General features: G+C 34.9%; 1 protein-coding gene across 8 annotated transcripts in view; it reads left to right on the forward strand.

Annotated features, from left to right (window-relative positions):
• Window positions 1–23,545, forward strand: part of LOC129947869 (GATOR complex protein Iml1) — a 78,598-nt gene that overhangs the window by 39,740 nt on the left and 15,313 nt on the right. For 3 of the 8 annotated variants that reach the window (XM_056058606.1, XM_056058607.1, XM_056058608.1), the window contains 5 exons: window positions 2,741–3,176; window positions 6,781–6,955; window positions 7,021–7,224; window positions 7,701–7,778; window positions 8,047–8,111. In XM_056058606.1, coding sequence (XP_055914581.1) covers window positions 2,741–3,176; window positions 6,781–6,955; window positions 7,021–7,224; window positions 7,701–7,778; window positions 8,047–8,111 — 958 coding nt within the window. The remainder of the gene's footprint in view (window positions 1–2,740; window positions 3,177–6,780; window positions 6,956–7,020; window positions 7,225–7,700; window positions 7,779–8,046; window positions 8,112–23,545) is intronic. The other 5 variants (XM_056058609.1, XM_056058610.1, XM_056058613.1 and 2 more) reach the window with 2 other exon arrangements.

The raw sequence follows: 23,545 nt of genomic DNA on the forward strand, positions 1-23,545 counted from the left end.
GAAGTGAAATTCAGCACATTTTTATTTTTCCTTTTCTCCCTTAAGCCTAATGCACTTTTCACATCAGCTGAAAGTTTATTAATGCCTTCGAAAAAATATGATTTGTCAACTCCTTCAAAATAGGCAGAAAACGACGACTTCACCTGTTCATCATCTGTTAATCTTTTTCCACGGGGTTCTATCTTAAGATTTGGAAATACAAAATAATCAAAATAGGCCAAACCTAAGCTATAACGGGTGTGCTCCAATAAATTGAACCCACATTTTTTCAAGCAGTCGTGACTCTTATGAACTATTACATTGTTTTGCAAAAGCAGAACGCCTTTTGTCCATTTTTTTCTCCTTTTTTCTATGATGGCTTCTTTTAAATTATGTAGGATATTTGCGCAGTATCCGCCGATTATATTGACACCCTTTTCCTTGTAATCAATAAGCGAAATGGCATCCGTATCCCAAAAGATTGTAGCCATGATTTTTGCAGCCGATTGAGAGACCTTGAACTTCTTAGGGGGTTCTTCGCATCTTTTCTACGCTACTGCATCTACTCCTGTTTTGACTAAGGCTCAAAATAATGAACCAATGATGAACCCCATTCAAAATTTGAGCAATAAATTTCCAACAACTAAAAACATTCTCTACACCCTCCTTGCACTAATCTTAGATATGCTAAGATGGCCATGCAAAATACTTAAAATGGTTGTAGGTGATACTCCAACCATTTTTGCAAGTTTTTTCTTCTTTAGTCGAGAATCTTCCAGAACAAGTTTCTTGACTTTTTTTATAAATAGTATTCGTCTTTGGAATAGTCTTCCACGCGATATTAGGAGTATTGAAGATCCGCGAAGGATGAAGATAGAAATTAGAAATCATCTATCGTCTTTAAATGTTTGAGCATTAATTATGATTAGAATTAATGTAATTAGTTTTCTTCTTATTTTTCTTTGTTTGTCTTTGTTATAGAATAAATTAAAACTACTTTGAATTATCTTTGATACTACTTATAAAAATACTTATTTGTAATAATAGCTTTTCACTAGCTTATAAGATATTGTATCTTACTGTGTTAAGCAAACGATAATAAATTGTTAAATTGTTAAATTGTTGTTCCGACCATGTTTGAGAAAATTGCGTCAATCGGTCGGCCCAAGCCTATGGACTCTCTATCTTTTTTAAAAAGACTATGCCACTTGTAAACCATTTTTTCCCAGGGCAAGAGTCCCCGTAAAAAGTTTACATCTCTTCCAAATTGATCTGAGGCGATTTGCCTTGCTTAGTCAAGAACTTTATCACTGCCCGAAACTCAATTTTGTCCACTATTAATTTTTTCCCTCGGATTGACTTTCTAACTCAGCAAAAGTTCAAACACCAATCACCTGCTTCCTAATAAATGTCCAAACAATATGAAGTATACAAATTTCCCCCAGGGCTGCTCTAACTACTCAATTCCCGCAACTTTTTGACCCACCCTCGTATGTCAAAATCTGGATATGAAATAATAGTTTATATAAGACCGGGCTCTGTGAAAAAGAGATACGAATATTTTTTGCTAAGTTATTTGGGCAAAAAAAAAACGTTTTGTATGAATTTTTTGGACCCTTGGGCTTTTTAAAAAGTGAATTTTCCATCTGTGACATGAAAAAAATATTTATTTATTTAAGTTCTCCTTTCCTTTTGTTGTATGACTCCGCAATAATCTATTGTTTTTCTTTATTTTATGTAATAGTCAGTTAAATTAAGATATTAATAAGAATACGCAAGGCCGTATGTCGCTTCCATTCCTGGCATTACTCGCACACAGGAATAGCTGAAAGATCCAAGTTCTAGGCGACAATCTGCATTGCCAACAAATGTATTTACTGTTCCTTAAATGAAAACGTTTTAGATGTCCAAAGTTCGACACATCCTTCTTCTACTCATCGTTGCACAATTTGGATTTGCACAAGATACAAATATGATACTTAATTGTTTTCAAAAGTGCAATTACTCTATTAAAAAAAAATTAAACGGCACTTTTTTCAAATCACAAAGTGCTATATGGCTTCAAAGAAAATGTAGTAAACTAGAAATTCATGACTTTTGATGTCTTATAATTTTATTTTCGCCAGACAAATAATTACCAATTTAGTTTTTGGCCTTAAAGTAGAACTTATAGATATAAATTAAGCATAAGTAAGTAGCACTGTTTTATTTTTATAAATAAAACTTCATTTATTTTTTTTAGCGCTATAGTAAATAACAATTTGTCAATAAGTTTTCATTTACATATTTTCAAGCACCACTAACGCATGAATACTGAAAATAACCGACATCTTCATATAAACATTAGTTAAAAAATAAAAAAGTAGTAGCTCTGTTAAACATAGAACCATTAACGAAAAACCAGAGATCTTATAGAAAGCATCTACAAAATTCTATCATATAATTTATTCTGTCTTCATTTTAGTTTACTTGCACGAATCTTACATTTATTTTTGTATAATTCTGTATTTTTTTTCATGTACCTTTACTCTGCACAAACGTATCTACACATGTTATTTTTCAAAATACTATGAGCATACGTTCCTAGAATTTGAATTTAGCTACATTTATTATATAGAGAACTTTCAGCACTTTGGTTTACCGACTTTAATTTAATTTTCGATTTAAATGGCGATGGCTTCTCAAAACAGACATTTTTACTTAGCATTGTATGAATGATGGTTTTAAACAAAAATTAAAATTATATTTCTTTTTTTACCAGGCGTCGATTGGAAATCATTAACAATTCCAGCATGTCTTCCAATAACAACGGACTATTTTCCTGATAAACGTTCTCTACATAACGATTATGTGATATCGGATTATACTTTGCTCCCGGATGATGTTAATTCTGATTATGCTAACAGTCGAGCTATTTATCGCAAACCTCTTACTACGCAAGAGGTGTTTAAGGAAATTGTATCACAACGCTTAGCCCAAGGATTTCAATTGATTGTGTTGGAAGATAAGAATCAGGGTCCATCGCAGGCTCCGTGTTGTGGTGGGTTGAAGCAGAAACAACAAAGTCATCAATCTTCGGTGTTGAAAATGAAACCTCCATCAGAGATAACAAAAGAATATTTGCTCTCAATTGGAAGAATATTTCATAAGATATCTTTGCGGGACTCGGTTATAACAGTTACGGGCTACAAACCAAGGTGAGAATTTGCACCAGATCGCAGTTTTTTTCAATATCCAAATGCCACTTATTAAGTTATGGATTATTTTACTTATTAAAAATTTGGAAGTTAAACTTATGCTACAGTTTGGGATGGGGCCGAGGTTTCAAATTGGTTTCAAAGGACTGCAGGTGTTCCCCAAGGATGTATCCTCAGCCCAATCTTGTTTGCCCTCTACATTGATGATATTTCAGATAATTTACCCGGTGAAGTTTGTTTTTCTGCTATTTGTATAAAAGTGCTTCTTTACGCGGATGACTTGGTTATGCTAGCGGATAACCCATTTTCTCTCCAGCTACAAATCAATAGGGTCCAAACGTGCTGCAATATCTGGGACTTTACGATAAACTCAGAGATAACAAAGATAATGGTATTTGAGGCACGGAGTTGTAGAAGGTTGAGAGAAGAAAGATGGTTTCTTAACAACCAACCTATTGAAATAGTACAGGAATTCAAATATCTAAGAGTGTTGACGTCTGCTAACGGTAGCTTCAATAAACATGTTCAGCGTAAGTGTAAAGAAGCTAAAGTAGCTCTTAACATAATGTGGCCAATTTTTTCTCAAACAAAAGCATAGACTTAGGATCTAAATACCAAATTTCCAAGCAACCATTAACGCTTGGTTGTCTTACGGTATTTAAGTTGTTGGTCACACCTATTTTGATGAATTTGAGTTGATACAACGACTCTTTTTCAAAAGATTATTTCGGTTACCTTACTCGACTGCAACCCGTGGCATGATGGTCAGTGCTTTGGACTGTCATTACAGAGGCCTTGGGTTCGATCCCTGCCTATGCCATCTAAAGTCTTCACGGTTACTGCCTCTTGCAAGGAATTGACAAATTCTCCAAAAGTAATCCTTGTCATGAAACAGTGCTTTCTCAAATTAGCCGTTCGGATTCGGCATATAAACTGTAGGTTCTCTCCATTCCTGCAACATTACTCGCACACAGGAATGGTTGAGAGTTGTAAGTCACTAGGCAATAGTTCTCAACGGACTGTAACTGGCAAGCTATCTTTTCAAATGTTATCGCAAAAGTTGATGAAAATATATATCTTCAACATTTAAATAGAGCATCATCATCGTCATCAGGAGAAATATTTAGAAATCTAAGCCACTCTTTGAATATTAATGCGACAAATTGTTTCAATAATAGACTTTCTGCGAAAGCTATACGTATAATTTTCAGAGCAAGAGTTGAAATATTGATCTTGAATTATATTCCGGATCGGTCAGATCTACCTCTCCTTTACAATTATTGTAACAGAAATGAGCGTGACGATATTTACCATTTCATAGCTATTTGTCCGATACTACAGGAAATTCGAAGGCTCTATTTTCAACATAGTGTCCTCTCTAGAGAACAAATGTTTGGTGTAATGAACGGATCCGTTGGGTGGACAAATTTCTTCATGTTCTGTGACCATGCTTTAAATTATCGAAAAAGCTTTTCAACCTTTTAATTTTTTTTTATGCCGTTTTCCTACAAATATTAACTTACAAATTTCTAAAACAATCTATAATATGAATTTATTCAAACGTAAACTAAAACGCAAAAATCAAAAGATCATTTACTTTTTTTTGTTTGAGCGAATGTAAAACAACAAATTATATTTTTTTTGTATAACAAGAAATCTAATGAAAACCTACCAACTATTTATTTTATTATTTAATTAAAGCAAATGTTATTTTCTGGTAGACGGCAATCTTGCCATGCTCATATATTATTTTGATTTTAAAATTGTAAAAAAATATTTTAATGAAATAAAGGAATTATTAATACTGTGCGAACTCGGTCCTCTCCCCAAATTTATCTATCTGTTTTCAGTTGCGCACTCCGAGTTGGATTAGGTCACTTTTAACTTCTGTGCGAAACCTGAAACGCGGCCTTCCTCTACAGCTTTGTCCTGTGAGGTGTATTTTAACTTTTAAGTAGCCTTATAGCCTTTTCACACCAAAACCGAAAACCTGGTTTTCAGCAAAATTTGTGAGTAAGAAGTTTTGTTCTTCTCATATTATTTGTGAAAATCAAATTAATTCTGACCAATTCAAATTGATTTTAACGTAAAATAACTCGTCTCGAAGAAAAGTTTCAATTGAAGTTCTAGGGACGGGTGGAATGTGCTTACGACATGAACGAACAAGAACTACAAGCTCGCTTGGCTGCAGCTATCCTCTTTGTTTACTTTAACTGGTCCGAACAATTCACTAAGGAAAAGCTAATTATTTAAAAATATATCATAGAATCAACAACAAACAAAACTGTTATAATAAAAATTAATTTTATTTAAAACATTTTCTTCTTCTTTCACAACAAATTCAATCCAAAATACTGAGCTTATGACTATTGCTTCTGCTGGCCAAATGCCCCTTCAGAATCGTCATATATTGAGGCCGTCCGAGCAACTTATATGCGGGGTTGAGAAGATTCTGAACGATTTCGTGTGGGTCATTATGGCCGGAGCAGAAAAGGTCAATTTCTAGTTCCAAATATGTACCAAAATCACACTCATCCAGAGCGATCACTGAAGCTGTTTCTCCATGACTATCTCTTTGGTTTCTTCCTTTGAGGACTCGCCTGGCTTGTCCAAAAGGACTGAGGATTATCTTGATGTTGGCATCGCTGTCCATCAAGGGGTGATAACCCACTGTTGTGGTTTTATTTACTGGAACAACGATTCCCACATTGCCTCCATCAGAGATTACTTATTCTCCTCCACAAATGAACTTATCGCCTTTCTCATATCTCCCAAACACTTGTAATTGAACGGAGTTACCGAAAAGTCTTTCTCAAGGTAGTATAATCGAAAGCGTCGAACATATGGTTGGCGACGAAAACGTAATTACGAACTATGAGCAAGTCTTCCTGGTCCTTGTAGTCGTCACGGAAGTAGCCATAGTTAATTTCGGTTCCTCGCTTAACATAGAGCGTTTGAAACTCTGGAGGATCAAAAAGGACCCCCAGTGCCGCAAATAATCACCGGGCTCTTATTATCGACGTTTTTTTGTTGCCACGCAGCTCCCCCAAAGTTTCCTTTTTTTTCCATATTCTATAAATACAAAAAAAAACAATAATTCTTATTTTATAAGGAAATTGTATATAATAATATAAATAAATAATATTCTTACCACGACCAAATTTATTTCAAAATAAAATATTTGTTTTGATAGCAGCCATCAGCTGTTTTGTTTACATTAATTTGAGCGCTGAATGTTTCCAATGGTTTATTTGTTTAGTTCAACTTTGAATTGCTACTAGTTTTTGGGAGGTTTTATATAAAACTTGTGGTTTACCAAAAATGTATGGGAAAACTTGAGTTTTCGATATAGGTTTTCGGCCAAAACCGATAATTTTGCAAAAACCGGGTTTTGGACTTAGTACGACCAGCCTATTACAGCCCGTACAGCTCGTCATTTCATCTTCTCCACTTCGCTCTCTGTACCAGATCGTAGATCACTTAAAGAACTTGAGTGTCCAAAAAAAAGCAGGATGATTAATTTACTGACAAAATATTGGATGTATTTAAACCGGACAAAATATTTTCAATAATATTTATATTTTTCCTAAAAAATATATTACAGGCATCCATATCCACCCATAAACGTGGATTATCGTTATCGCTTTCATGCTCCGCAGCATGACACCTATGAGATTTCAGGCGTTAATTTTACAACAGAAAAACTCGAACACTTCAACTGGAACTACATGGACCACTATATATGCACTCGTGGCGATACCGATTATCTTTTACTTGATGTAAGTAGTTCACCCACAAGATATGTCTTTCAATTTACTATGGTGCTGTTTTTACTTTCTTATAGAGTTTAAAATATTGGCGATATCGAATGTATCTATTGCCCAAGGATATCGTTGCAATGAACAAAATTCTAGAGCACGGTTGCTCGAAATGTGACATCTACAGTGAACCAAGTCCAGAAATTGCCAAACAACAAATCGACGATTTCCTTAAGCTTGTCGAAGTTCATTTGAATAAAATAAAACGTCTGCAAAATCGCAAACCAAGGGTAAGACAAATCATTTCTGGCATTACGTTAGTTTTCCAACTAACTAAAGTTTAAAATTAAAACAACTGTCATTCCTTTGATATCTCTAAAACATGTTTGATTTTCCAGCTTTCTCGCCAATTTTGCGAAATCTCTAAAAACATTTTTTACTTTCTTTTATTTCAAACCCATACCTTAATTATTGTAGCTTTCATCTCATCACAACATGTACAATCGTCCTTGGATATAGATATACATGTCATGTGTGCGTAGATTGAAAGCGTACCTGAAAAATATATACATATTAAGCTAATTGTATTTAATATTAATATGTTTTTTTTTTGTTTAATTAATTTAAATTTAATTTAACAGTGTTTAATGTATATTGGTTTTAATTTTGTTTTATTTTTTTTTTGATATATCGATATTGCATTTTTGAAAAGCAACCTCTATTATTGAATGCTTTCCGCTTTATGTTTGAAGTTAATCATTTTCAGGACAGCCCAACAGCGCCAAGTCACCTAACTCGACGACGCCATAGCACGAGCATTATCTCGAGGGCTCCTCCCAATCAGGTTTCTGAACTTTATTACATAATAAATTAATTTTGTCTGTTACTGTCGATTGATCGAATTGAATGTGCTCGGATTTAATTTCAATTTAATTTTGAGTTCATCTAATTTATTTTTTAGCATCATTTATTAACTGAAAATCAAATCAAATCAAATGGTTTTGATATAACATTTGTTGGTTTTATGTTTTTGTTTTTTTAAAAATTTTCTTAAAATCTAGCATTGATGAGAATATTTAAAGACTTACTATATTGTATATACCAATTTTTAGGGACTTGGAAATTCTCCGTTTCGAGAGCGTGTTGGCAGTAATCGTTTACCAGATAAAAGACCCAGGTTGTTATTGAAAGTGTTAAAAGCTTTCTGCTGCTAATGAGTGTGCAATGATATAAATTTTTAACATTTTGTTTAATTAGTTTTAATATTTTTTTCAAAGTAATTTGTAAATATGTATGTATATCTATTTTATATATTTTGTATTGCTTATATATTTTTATTATTTTTTATATTCTATTTTGCTTTGGCTTTCTTGAAGCGGTTTTGGAGTGTTTTAAGCTTAATTAGGTGTTGGTTCATAAGCTTTTAATATTGCGATACACACGTTCACTGGTCCGTTCATTTTTGGAATTTCATTTTTTTATCACATTTTTCACTTTTTTAGAAAATTTATTAGTAAATTGTATCAAAAGCTTATACCGGTCAGTGTTTGTGTTATTTGCTACGGGATGTGTTAAAGCAAAATTAAATTTGACTGCGTATATTTTAAAAAAAGTATCCACATTTACGTAAACTGATATTAGATTAAAAAGCAACTTCTTATTGCTCCTAATTTTGAACTTTGTAAGTTGATTGGTATCGAATCCAAATGGTGTTATCGTATTTTTTGAATTGAAGCCATTTAGGTTGCTTATGGTCTTTTGAATGAAAGAAACGTTTTTGATACCTACCTTTCCGAAGGTGCTTAAAATGTTTAATTTATGTTGACAGAAAAGTCCAGCTAGTTTAACATAGCAAATCTGGATGTATGAAAAGTTTGAAATTGTTCTTTCATTCAGGTGGCCATAATATATAATCGTTAAAATTTGATTTTGAATATTGCAGAATTTTGAAACATTTATGATCATATATACAACAAAATAATAGCAGCGCTACTTTTTTCTCATTTCTTTTTATTATATCTTCTTTGTTATTGCTTTTTTCTCTCTAAAAGCCTTATTCTAAGCTTTCATTATCACCATCAATGAGCCTACTCGAATATCAGACGTTAACGACCCTTGACTTGTTTCTCACTTCTGATCCTGATAAGTACACAATCAGTGTATTGACGCCTCTAGGCACATCGGGTCATAGTGTTATATCTGCTAATTTCTCGTGTCAAACAAATCCAGTTAAAGAAAGAGCTCCAAAGAGAACCGTTTGGCAGTACGAGATAGCCAACTGGGACGGTCTCAATAATTTTTTCAGGATCTTTAACTGGTCGCTATGCTTCCTCGATAGCGACGTAGACTCCAGTGCAGATATGGTATCTAGTATGATTCATTTGGGAATGGAAACGTTTATCCCGAATAGGGTTAAAAGTATTAAACCCAACGATAAATCATGGTTCGATTCGAGCTGCAAAGAGGTTATCAAGGAGAAAGAGGTGAGCTTCCGGTGTTTTAAAGCCAACCCAACTGAGGAAAACCGGAAAAAGGCAGTAAGAATTGTTGGTCATTTGTATAAAAAACATGAGGAATTCTTCCTCTTCCTCGGTTCCTATGCTTGTTGTCAATGACACTCCTTTAGTAAGCTCTATTGATAAAGCTAACTTATTTGCAAGGCAGTTCGCCGAAAATTCCACCTTACCAGATAGTGTCATGACTCCTCCAGTTCTTGAACGCGTAAATGATTCTATGGGACCAATCTTTTTTCGTACTCGAACTGTGGCGAGAGTTCTTAAAGATCTCAACATTCATAAATCCGCTGGCCCAGATGGTATCCCCGCTATTATTCTGAAGAGGTGTTCTTCCACGTAAGCAAAACCACTGCGTAAGCTTTTTCATCTATCCTATTCTTCTGGGCTCGTTCCGAGTAGTTGGAAAACTGCATTTGTTCAGCCAATTCCAAAAAAGGCGAATCTTCTTCTTCCACAAATTACCGACCGATAGCACTAACGTCCCTTCTTTCTAAGGTCATGGAAACGCTGATTAATTATCAGCTTAAGAAATATCTTGAGGAACGGAAGCTTCTTAATGACCGGCAATACGGCTTTCGTAGCAATAGGTCCACTGGTGATCTCATGGTTCATCTCACCGAACAGTGGAACAGATCTTTACATCGTTTTGGAGAAAGTAAGATTATTGCACTTGATATTTCAAAGGCATTTGATAAAGTTTGGCATCTTGCTCTCTTATCGAAAATGCGTTCTTTCGAACCGTTCAATACAAGTTGTTTTGGACGGATTCAAGTCTGAAACTCATAAAATCTCCTGTCTGCTACTCCTAATCCAATACATTGTTTCGCTGACGATAGCACTCTTAGCTTTTCATATTCGTTTCCAGACTCACAACCCTCCTCTTCAGATGTGGAACTGCAACGGCAAAATATGATTAGCTCATTAAATTCCGACCTACACAGCATTGTACAATGGGGAATAAAAAATCGTGTGGAATTTAATGCTTCGAAAACGCAATGCTGTCTTGCTTCGTTAAAGCGAGATAAACCGTCTTTGCCACTATCTATGAGTTGCATCAACGAAACAGAAAATCTTGACATCCTCGGAATGTGCATCAGCAACCACCTTTTGTGGAGCGATCACATACGCGATGTTGCCAAAAATGCCGCAAGATGTCTAGGTTTTCTGAGACGTTGCAAGAAATTTTTTTCTCCGTCTGATCTGGCTACAATCTACAAAACCTATATACGTCCGAAACTTGAATATAACTCTCATCTCTGGGCTAGTGCTCCAGTAACTTATTTAAGCCTCTTGGACAGTATTCAAAAAAGAGCTTTTAAAATGATTGGTGACATAAACATCATCAACTCGTTTACATCACTCGAACATCGACGCAAGGTTTCTTGCCTCACCCTTTTTACCGTTATTTTAACGGACTATGCTCTAGTGAAATAGCCAGTTGCATTCCTCCCCTTAAACAATTCAACCGTAATAGCCGCGCTTCTAGAAATGCCCATCAGTTTACCCTTGAGCCCAACTTCGGACGTACTATGAAGTACAGAGATTCTTTTTTTAGCCGTACTACGCGAATGTGGAACGCCTTGCCACGCTCTATCTTTCCCTGTCATTGCAATGTTCAGAAATTTAAAACCAATGTACACCGACACCTCCTATCCAACCCTTCCCTCTTTTCCTAATGCTCACACTGTGTCTTTGGCATATTAAAGGTATAAAAAACCCTTTTAGTGTTTGCTAATTATAAAAAAAAAAAAAAAAAATCATATCTGTGTGCATTATATCAATAAAATAACGGCACTTTGTTTAAAAAATTGCAAATTTTGGACACACAAAATAATAGCAGCAGTTTTATGAATATTCAATAATTTATTCAATAATATCATTAAAATTTTATAATTAATATAATTTATTTAACACATTAATATTTTGTACAATAAACCTTCACTTTCATAACATCACCACATCTCCTTGGCATTGAATCCACCTGTTTATTGCACCGCTCTATGGGTATTCCCCTCCACACACTTTGTACAGCCGTCCACAATTAACACGTTTAACATCCCCCCTACAAATGCACAATGGGATTCAGATCGGGAGATTGCGCTGGCCAATCTAAGAGCTGTATATCCTTACGTGAGAACCACTCTTTCGCACTATGGCTTGTGTGATTTGGGTCATTGTCTTGCTGGAAGACCCATCTGAGAGGCATGTCTTCTTCAGCGTAAGGCAGCATCACTTCTTCCAAAATTTGGACATACGCATGTTGATCCATAATGCCATCAATTCATTTTATGGGCCCAACTCCATTGTACGAGAAACAGCCCCAAACCATTATTTTGCTGCCTCCATGCTTGACTGTTTTCATGGTGTATTTTGGCTTTAACTCTGTGTTCGGTGGACGCCAAACAAAATTTCTAGACCCAGTGCCACCAAAATGAACGATTTTGCTTTCGTCTGAAAACAAGACGTTCCGCCACAGGCATGCCTTCAAATGTGCGAAGAGTGCGACGCACTGCCTTATCGCTCACATTGAGCTCGAGCTCTTTGTTTATCTCCACAGCTGATTTAAAGGGGTCTTTCTTTAACATTTTGACTATTTGCCTATGGTCCCCGTTCTGCAATTTGCGTTTTCGACCTCTGGTTTCCACTTTTTCCACAAAATTGATGGCATTTTGGATCAGCTTTGCAGAAACGTTCAAATTTTTTGGATTTGCCTGTAAGATTGACCGGCTCATTAGGCGTATGATTTGGCGTAGCTCTTGACTGCAATGTTTTCCTCGTCCCACTGTTTAATAAATTAAACAAAAAAAAAAATGCAAAATAACAAAAAATTAAAATTGCAGAAAATACTAACTGTTTGTTATCTATTTTAGTTGAATTATACTTTATTTTATTGATTTTAACTATTTTTTGCATTAACGCTGCTATTATTTTGTGTGTCCAAAATTTTTAATTTTTTAAACAAAGTGCCGTTATTTTATTGATATAATGCATATTGATATGATTGATGGTGATAATGAAAACTTAGAATAAGAGTTTCAGAAAGAAAAGTAGCGCTGCTATTATTTTGTTGACAGCTGTATGTAAATATATTCATAGATTTTGATGTTGAGATAGAAAAATTATTTCCAATTTGATATAGGATGTCCAGTAAATAACTTTTAACTTTGTAACTGTCCTTAAACCATTTTCATCCATGTATTCATTCCTTTTCTTTTTATACTTCCTAACATCCGTGTATTCACTATCTGTGTCCATCTATCCTTCTCTTTTGTCATGCATTCATTTTATATCTTTTATAATCAACTCAATCTCAATGTGTAACTCGTCATGATCGCACGGTTGCAATTTCCTTATAAAATTAAAAATATCTTAAATTAACTTTCCTGTTGAGACATTTTTTTTTATTCGGAAATAGTCTGTCCAAGGACACCATTCTGAAAAAAATGTCTTAAAGTTTTGTATGGTTATGATTTTTTTAAAAATTCCTTTTTTTTATATTAACCGATCTTGTGAACCAAAAGGCACATGAACCTATATTATAGTGACCAGACATTTTTTTAAGACAATGCGGGACACTATTTTTTTAATTGATGAAAGTATTTTCTTTTCTTTTTAAGTACTACAATAAATAAATAATAAAAAATACATCCACATGTACAACATATTTCATTGGTTGGTTCGTTAATCATTCTTTAAGATACAAAAAATCACAGAACTTAAACAAATGTCTTCTTTATAAAATAAAATAAAAATATAAACATAAAAATACTTAATATTCTGTCAAAAAAAAATATTTTTTGCCCAGGTTGATAGTTATAAAGGGTGTCCCAAAATTAAAGCAAGATTTGAATTAAATAGAAAACGCCGTTTTTAGTCTTTTGATAGTTATATTTTTATTGACTCGTAACTAGTACATAGGATAGGGTTATGTATGGAATAACACAGCGGACAAATGGCCTCCACGGCTTTGCATGCACATGCGCACTCTTTTGTTTTGTTTTCACTTTTTTACTTTTAATATACCTTCGTCAAGTGCAGTCGCATTTTCTTTTCGCTCCTCAGTTGCCCTTTTCCACTTTTTTACCGACCCCAAATAATCAATTACAAATCAAAAAAAAAAAAACTATCAATATACTCGCAGCGCGTGTGTTAATTCTTACCCGACCTACTTTACTGCTCATCGCCGTTTCTCATTACACCAGCATTTTTTTCTTCTTGTGTACTAACTTTAACAAAAAAAAAACCATTTTATTTCTTTTTTGATTAATTATGTCGTGCGCCAATAAAATGTGTGTCATCGTTGACTCAAACGCGGAACTATTAAAGTGCAGTGGCCTTTGTGGGAAATACTTACACCCCTCTTGTGCTGGCTTGGCCAGAAAGGCGAGTGTATACCTAAAAGACTATCTACGCAATTTCGCGTTTTATTGCGATGAATGCAATAAAATATCTGTGTCGGATATTATGATTGCAATTCAATGTTTAAAAGAATCCCTATCTAACGAACATTCGGTTTGCCAAGATCAAATTTCTAATCTCTCCAAGAAATTTGATCATGTTTGTAACAGTGTTGAGGACTCAAACATCCAATGTCAACAATCGTCTACGCAGTGCCTTTCCACGATACGTTCTTTGGAAAAACAATATTGTGACGTCATAGGTGGGTTGAATTCTCTTCGTGTAGACATTGACGATAAGTTAAAGGTGCTAACTTGGTCGGCAAACGATCTGAAAAAAAACTTGTCTGACCAGTTAAACCTACTAAAATCTGATATTGATTGCTGTTTGCAAAGTTCGTCATCACGGCTCTCCCCCTCCTCCAATCAAATGAGTGAAGTTACACACGTCAGACTCGTTAACGAATTTGAAAACATTAATTGTATGCTTACTCGGGTTTCAACGGCACTCATATCTATTGCTTACGATATAAGCAATCAAGAACAGAAATATACGAGTGTGTACCGCGAGCTTGAAAGCCTAAATGTTAAATCTCAAAAAATTGAATCGCTTTTTGTCCTTTGTTGTTATATTCGACCAGCCCAACAAATTAAAGCATACCAAGCCGCTGTTAATGCCATTGATTATCTGCTTGAACTAGTGCAACCTAATGATTTAATCATCGTTCTAGGTGACTTTAATCTTCCCCATCTCAATTGGTCCACCTCAGATGATCAGACATCCTTCTTTCCAACTAACATCTCTTCTGAATCTGAATCGCTGTTCATTGATCGTCTGTCTGATTGTGGTCTTTTTCAACTAAATGGAGTAGGTAACTTTATGGGGAGACACCTCGATCTCATATTCTCATCTGATTGCGATAACTGTGTTGTCTCCCCGAGCCCTCATCTTCTCTCAACCTTGGATCGCTATCATCCACCCCTTAATCTCTCCTTCCCCATTGAATTTGAAAACAACTTTTTACTGTTATGATTTTCGTAGGGCTGATTTCTCCAAACTTAACAATCTTCTTAGCTCAGCCGATTTTGAATTAAGATCCCTCCAATTAACAGTTGAGTCCCTTACAAATTGGTTTTATTTGATTTTTTCGTACTGTATTGAAGAATCAGTACCGTTCTCTCGTAGAAAAGATTTCATCTCTGCTCCCCCTTGTTACAACAGAGAGCTCCGTAGCCTAAGAAATACCCGTAACAAGCTTTGGAAGATGTTTTTACAGTCCAAATCTGATACTGATCACAACAACTATCTTTTCGCCTATAATTCTTTCTCTGATTTTAGGGAATCCATTTATAACCAATACCTTAACCAAATGGAAAATAACCTTCTTTCTGATGCAAGGAAATTTTTCAAGTTTATAAATGTCAAACGAAAATCTGATGGGTTTCCACCTTCAATGAGTTTCTCCAACATAATCTCCTCTGATCCAACAACCATATCAAATCTATTTGCTAATTACTTTAGCAAATCGTATACTGAACATCTGCATGATCCTGATCCACACTACTTTAGTTATTTAGATGGTTGCACTCAAACCTCCCTTTCATCGTTTACAATAACTGAAGAAATGGTACTTGCCAAAATCGTAAGCCTCAAAGAAAACTTTAGCCCTGGTCCTGATGGCGTCCCATCAGTTGTTCTAAAAAAATGTATGCATTCTCTGTCAAAGCCTCTAACTGCACTCTTTGAACTCTCTCTTTCCCAAGGTGTGTTTCCTCATATATGGAAAGATTCATTTATATTTCCCATTCATAAACAAGGCAATAAAACTGAAATTAACAATTATAGACCTATTGCTAAACTTTCATGCATTCCAAAACTTTTTGAAAGCTTAGTTTATGATTCCGTTTATTTCCATTGCAAGCCTTTATTCTCCTCCGCTCAACATGGTTTTCTTAAAGGTAGATCCACTACGACTAACTTAATTGAATTTATATCCAAAGTTTTGTCAGCCCTTGAGAATGGCAAAGAAGTTGATGTCGTATACACTGATTACAGCAAAGCCTTTGATAAAATATCCCATAACATAATTTATCTCAAACTAAGAGCTCTAGGCTTTCCATCTATATTTATAAACTGGATAACCTCCTATCTTGCGAATAGAACTTATAGGTAGTCACCTTGGCCCCCTTCTCTTCGTCTTATCTGTTAACGATGTCTGTCTTAAATTAAAAAACTCAGATATCCTAATGTTTGCGGATGATAAGAAAATTTTTAAGATTATCTCTACTCCATCTGATTCCTTACTTTTACAAAATGATCTTAATATCTTTTTTGTTTGCATGTGCATGCATAATTTCCTAGAGTTAAATGTAAGTAAATGTAAACAAATGACCTTTCTACTTCTTCCTTAATGACGCCGTCAACGTATTCGATTCTATAAGAGATCTTGGTATTATGTGTGACAAACACCTGAATTTCCATTCCCATTTTGACCAAATTATTAATGAAGCTAATAGATATCTCGGTTTTATTAAGAGATGGTCAAAAGAATTTTAAAACCCCTATGTAACTAAAGCACTTTACATTTCCCTAGTCCGCCCTCATCTTGAATATGCATGCCAAGTATGGTCTCCCTTTTATGAAAACCATTCACTCAGAATTAAAAATGTTCAAAGACGTTTCGTTCGATTTGCCTTACGTGGCCTCCCATGGGATGATACATCCAACTTGCCTCCTTATGCCGAACGACTAAAACTGATAGGTTTGCAGCCCTTATATATTAGACGCAAAAACGCTGATATATTATTTGCTCACCAATTGTTAATGGGCAATATAGATTCCCCGGCACTCCTGAGTGATATTCATCTTAACACTAACCCTCGAAATCTGCGATCTGTTTCCCTTTTCTATATCCCTCATCACCGCACTAATTACGGGCACTTTGAACCAATGTCCAGAATTCTTCGTCACTGCAACGCTGCTATGGTAGTTTTCGATTTCAACATTTCCAAATCCCATCTGAAAGATACCCTTTACTTTTTCTCTTTTTGAGTCCGAATTCCCCGTCCCCTGTAATTTTAAGTTAAGTAAAATCAAAATTGTTAGTTCTTGTACATTAAAGAGCTTTGATGTGGGCCTTAGGGCCCACATGAATTAATGTTGAAAACTGATAACAAGAACTGCAAAAAAAAAAAAAAAAAAAAATGTTAATGTTAATGTTAAGCTAGTTTTAAGTTAAGTTAAGTTATGATAGCTTGTATTAAGCTAAATAAATAAATAAATAAATGTTCCATGACCATTCTGCATAAATGTGGCTGAATTTCGTTGATGCAGCGTTAAATCTCCTCCTTTAATGCAGGGGTGGTTGTGGGCTTGTTGACATAGACTTGTGATTTCAAATAACCCCATAAAAAGAAGTCTAATGGTGTTAAATCACACGATCTAAGAGGCCAATTTTGATCACCGAAACTGGAAATGTCTCATGCAGTAATTGAATTGTTTGACGGGCTGTATGACATGTGGCACCGTCTTGTTGATACCACATATTGGACACATCAATATCATCCAATTTTGCAGAAAGAACTGTGTAATCATGTCGCGATATCGAGCACCAGTAACAGTCACTGCTTGACCAGCATCATTTTCAAAAAAATATGGCCCAATTATGCCTCCAGCCCAAAATCCACACCATAAAGTCACGCATTGTGGATGCATTTGTTTTTCGACAATCACATGTGGGTTCTCCGAACCCCAAATGCAGCAATTTTGGCGATTGACAAAGCCATCAAGATGAAAATGTGCTTCATCGCTTAGGATGATTTGGCTCCAAAAATCAGGGTCCATTTGTTGATGTTCAATAATCCATTCAACGAACTCTCTTCTCTGTCCATGGTCATTAGGCTTCAATTGTTGTGTTAGTTGAATTTTGTAAGCATGAAGACACAGATCTTTGGTGAGTATACGAGGTTCTTGAAATTTGCAATTCTTGTCCACGACGTCGAATTGAGGTTCCTGGATTGTCAGCAACACTCTCACGCACTGCTTCGACATTCACATTTGAATGGCTTGTTTTTGGACGACCAGTGTGTTTGGCGTCTCCAATGGATCCAGTCTTCATGAATTTTTCAATTAATCTCTTCACAGTTGACGAAGTTAAAACACTATTCCGACCATATTTTGTATGAAATTTTCGAACTGCAGCCGCCAAGCTTTCACTATTTTTGAAATATTCTTTAATAATGAAGACACGTTGTTCTATCGTGTAACGCTCCATTTTTAATAACCCTATACTGTTAGCTGTCAAGTTGCTTTTTTTCAGGGTTGCCAACACTTCACTGCACAAATGGCGGCAAATTCAAACCTTGCGTTAATTTTAGGACACCCTTTATTTTTCACTGGTGTGAACTTTTTCTAAAACTTCACCATTATTCTTTATAAAGTCATAAAAAAACTAGTAATTTTCGTAAAATAATTCAAGCAAAACAATAGATTTAACTGTTTCAAATTTCATTCGGGTTTTTTCTTGCGTCCACAAATGATTTATTATCCAAAATATTCGTTCAGTGGAAGCATTTGTTCCATCAAGACTCAAAATATATTCGATAACCATTAACAGATTTTTGTGAGGTACGCTACTTTTGCCGAAATATTTAAATATCTCCACCCACCTTAAATCAATTGAGCAAGCATAGTCGTTCCATTGTTCAATTTTTTGCGGACTAACATATTTTTTCCATTCCTGACAACATTACTCGCACACAGGAATGGTTGAGAGTTGTAAGTCACTAGGCCCTAGTTCTCAACGGACTGTTAGGTTAGGTTAGGTTAGGTTAGGTTAGGTTAGGTTATAGTGGCTGTCCAAGATGGAAACGGACACACTTAAGCCAGTTTAATGGCCCATTGTGATACCACATGAAACTAAGGCTTCCTCCTAAGCTGAATGGAACCAGCGTGAGTCCCTTACGTAACGTGAGAGGGTGATTATACCGATATGATTTAGATCGTTTAGATCGTTAAAGAAGAATTCTCCTAGGTAATTCTTGCGTTTTTGAGCTAGAGCAGGGCATGTTCAGAGAAGATGAAGAACCGTTTCTTCCTCTTCCTCGTCCACACATCTTCTGCAAAAGTCATTTGAGAATACGCCTAGTCTCGTGGCGTGCTTTCCTATTAGACAGTGTCCGGTTATTACACCTATTATCGAACTTATATGCGGTCTGCTTAGAGAGAGCAAGCACCTTGAACGTTTTAAATCCAGTCTTGGCCAGAAGTTTTTTCTGGCTTGACACGTGGAGATGTTGTTCCACCTGGTGCCTGCTCTCCTCGCAGCGTCTTGCATTAGCAACAGTTTACAAGTAGCGATTGGTATGCCAGTACTTGCCAAACGTGGTAGGATGGGCTGTACTGTACCGTTCCTGGCGAGTTCATCTGCCTTACAGTTACCTGGAATGTCTCTATGGCCCGGCACCCAGCAAAGGTGAATATTAAACTGTTGCGCCATCTCCATTAGAGATGATCGACAGTTATGGACTGTTATAGAGTTTGTAGAGACAGAGTCCAGAGATTTGATAGCGGCCTGGCTATTAGAGAAAATACGGATATCAGATGTTGATATCACGTTTCAACGGACTGTTGCGCCACCCAATTTATTTTATTTTTTAACATATTTTTTTAAATAATAAATTTCGCCAAACAAGTCGTTCTCAGCAATTGAATCGTTTGCATTTTCTAGTATGAACGACAGTCCTTTTTGAACTTCCTGACACTCAATTGATTTTTGGAGACATAGGTACCCATTGAAAATATTCGGCGTACTTAAATTGAGAAGTTCACTTCTCGAGGTATTGCAAGCCGTTTTCGTAAATGTTTTTAATATGAAAAGTTGACCATGTTCTTTTAATAGCACCACATTCTTCGAAATTATTTAAATTTTGACTCATTGTGATTGAAATGAACTGTTCCTCCATTCTTTCTTTGAATTTGAGCTTTAGGGTCCTAATTTGGTTGTGGATTTCTGTGATAGTTTTTTGATCGCCTTCTACCTGCAAAATTGCATTATAAAACAAAGAGGACTGGTTCGCAAGAACAATGTTTGGACATTTGTCAAGGGATACAAAATATGCCTTTAACGCTTCGTATATGTTTAACACATTAACACGTTCAATGGCAGGTAACAAGGCTAGCCATCTTGTTTTGCAAAAACCAAGTAGTTTACTATATTCGACCTGGACATCACAGCAAATTATTTCAATTTTTCAACCCTAACAGTAAATATGTAAAAATGAGAATATATTTTCGCAATAATATTTTCTAAATCAACAGGAAGCAAATCAGTGGCAGTTTGGATTGTATTATGTGTGGTGAACAACCAACACCAATTATGGATTGTTTTAGTTCTGTATTTAAATTGGCAAAAACATTATTGGTTCCACTTCTAGACAATCCACCAAAGTTGGTGTTCGCGTTATGTGCGCAAAACCCTACCACCTTATCTAACAAATAAGTGCGTCTTAAAATTTGCAAGATAGATTCACTTATCATTATTGAATTTTCTCTTGGTAATTAAACTAAACCCAATAAGCGAATTTTCACGCCTTTTTTGCAGTTAAAATACCGGACCAGAGTTTGAAACAGTTTTATATCTTTTTTGTTCGAGGTATCCGAATATACCGTGGCTCCCAGCCAAAATGATGCACTCACTTTCTTTACTGAAAAAATTTAAATAAATAGGGAACCACTTCGAAATGAAAAGAAAACCATGCGTTATGTTATTTATTAAATTTATTCAATTGATGGTTTTAACAAAAAATAAAGAGTTTATACATTGTTAATAGCTTCACCAGTTATATTTTATTTTTTTTTTGTTTAGAAACAATGTCTCAGCTAAAATGATGCAATGTGTTAAGTTTCATAAAAAAGCTGTTTTAACTGTGGAAAAAAGTCGCAAAATTTTCTTAGTATTTCGTCGGATACCATTTTTGCTTAAACACTGACTCCAGTCTCTTTGACATTGATTTAACAAGCTTTGAGGTGCATTCCGAGGATATTGTGCCCCATTCTTCCAAAAATGCCTTTTAAAATCTTCCTTGGATGAAATCGCATGTTTTCGAATATCGCGCTCCAGCTTTGACCATACATTTTTGATGGAATTTAGGTCTGGCGACTGGGCAGGCGCACAGTGGGGCAGAAGTACCTTACGAACGGCGATAATTGTAAATGTTTTTTGTAGATTAAGCTAAAATATATTTTTCGAAAAGTTTTTGATGTGTTTAATTCAAATTAGAGTTAAAAATTAATTTAAAACATTTTTACATAATATTTGGGTCAAAGTTATATAAAGTTGAAGTTTTGAGAGCACTTGTACAGCATCATTTTGATTTAAGATAAAGCAGATTTTAATATCTAAAAAAGATAAGTTAAAAAAAAAAATATTTTGCATGAATTGTTGCATATATGTGCATATGTATGTATATAAATATATATATGTGTATGTATATATATACATATATACATACATATATATACATATATGTATATATATGTACATATACACATAAAAACAAATCGATTACCTTTGTTTGGGGTTTTAAATAAATTTTGTGTGTATTTATGATTATTCTGAGTCCATGTTGAGACCTTAAATACGATTGAACTGAGTTAAGAGAACCATACTTATAAACACACACAAATTTTAAAAAAATATTTTAGGCAAACATTTTTTACTTTTAAATTCAGTACCAAAAAAAAAAAAGATTAAACTAAGAAAAACACTTTAAATTTTTTTTAATGTTTGCCTAATAAAAAATGACCGTTATTTAAAAAATAAAACGACTTTCTATTGTTCATTTTACATTTTCTTTTTAATTTTATTTGATAATCGAGTAAAAACTAATGTTATTCAAAGAACATACCTGGTTTAACAAAATCTTTGCAAACAAATTTTATACACAATTAATTTTCACTTTAATAATAAATGCAACTTATTTTGATGAATTTAGCACAGATCACTATTTAAGCTAAACTTTCAACTTTGATGCCGAGCAGTACAGTGATAGAACAGCTAATTGAACAAAAAAATCCTATATCATGTAAGGCATATTATCAGTTAATATAACAGTTATTTTTATTGAAGTTTGTCACACATAAGAAACATGACTTCCCGCCGCTCTCGCCAATGCAACAGCCCCACAGTGAGGCGGTTGCATGACATGAGGGCAACTCCAGATTAACCAATAATGCACAATTTCAGACTTGTGTTTAGGTCATTATCTTCATATAGTCGAAAACTGTCCTTGATGTTGGGTTTTTCATTACTATCTAGATGCATGTTTTTGTGTATATTATCTTTCATAAAAATCAGGTTTCCTACGGCAGCAGAAGACATACAGCCCAACACCATTACATGCCCTCCACCGTGTTTCACTGTCCCACGTAAATTCTTCGGCTGGAGCTCCGTATTTGGCTGCATTCAAACGTACCCCTAAACATCCGATCCATAATGATTAAATTTACTTTTATCAGTAAATATTACGGTGTTCCAGAAAAAATTCGTCCATATTAAGATGCTCACGAGAAAATTTGATTCTTTCTATTTTGTTTTTACTGCTGATAAAGGGCTTTTTTCGGGCACTCCTCCCATTAAAATCGGCATATCTTAAGATCCGGCGTATTGTCTCAGCGCCGAATTTTTATGGAAATATTTTGTTTGCTTCTTCCTTCACTTTTCTTACAATCCATCGGCAATCACTATCGGAAAATATTTTATTTGGAGCTTCTTTTGCCTTATGGCTGAAACACATACACGCTTTAGCTTCGGCTTCGCCTGACGTTTACGAGTTCAGCCATAGGAATTCAATGCATGCTATCACAATGAAGCTTCGACCTCACGTTTCGTTTGACAATCGTAAGGAAAAGAACGTAATGTAACGTAATGTGACTCCAAACGGAAGCTCTAGTTCAATTATCTGAACATTTGCTTTGGCTGACAGCTCATCAGCTGTAAAAAAATGTCAACAAACAAAATACTTGCTCTTTGGAGGGATGAAATAATATAAATGTCATTCAAAGCAACCTCGAAGCAGGCCTAACGTAACGCAGACGAAGCCGAAGCTGAAGCGTGTATGTGTTTCAGCCATTACTGACCACTTGATTTTTACGGATATAACGTTCAATTATATGTTGCACTGTTGAAGAACTAATTTTTACTATTTCTGCAATTTTTCGTTGGCTTTTCCATTTTTAAATTGTTTAATTATTCGTTCGCTGGTTTCAATACTCGTATGGCGTCCCATTTTGAAAACACAAATTCAAAACTTTTAATTATGCGATTGAAACACGAATGAAATTGAAAAGGAGCTGCTACTTCAATTTCGTTGTACAACAAAGTCATACTGTATTGACATTTTACCGTTAAAACTGATTGCATCATTTTAGCTGAGACGTTGTTTTTAAACAAAATAATTATTATGACTGGTTAAGCTATTAAAAAATAAATAAATTCTTCATTTTTCGTTAAAACCATCATTGGAATAAACTTAATAAATAATATAACGTATGGTTTTCTTTTCATTTTCACACAAGTGGGTGCATCATTTTGGCTGGGGGCCACTGTATATATACGAAACTAACCTTGCTCAACTCTTCTTTTTGTTCTTTTGCTGCAAATGCGCACAAGACATTCGTTATGATGTTCGGGCACAAG

Source organism: Eupeodes corollae, chromosome 2 (assembly GCF_945859685.1).
Source record: "Eupeodes corollae chromosome 2, idEupCoro1.1, whole genome shotgun sequence".
In the NCBI taxonomy this organism is placed as follows: Eukaryota; Metazoa; Arthropoda; class Insecta; order Diptera; family Syrphidae; genus Eupeodes; species Eupeodes corollae.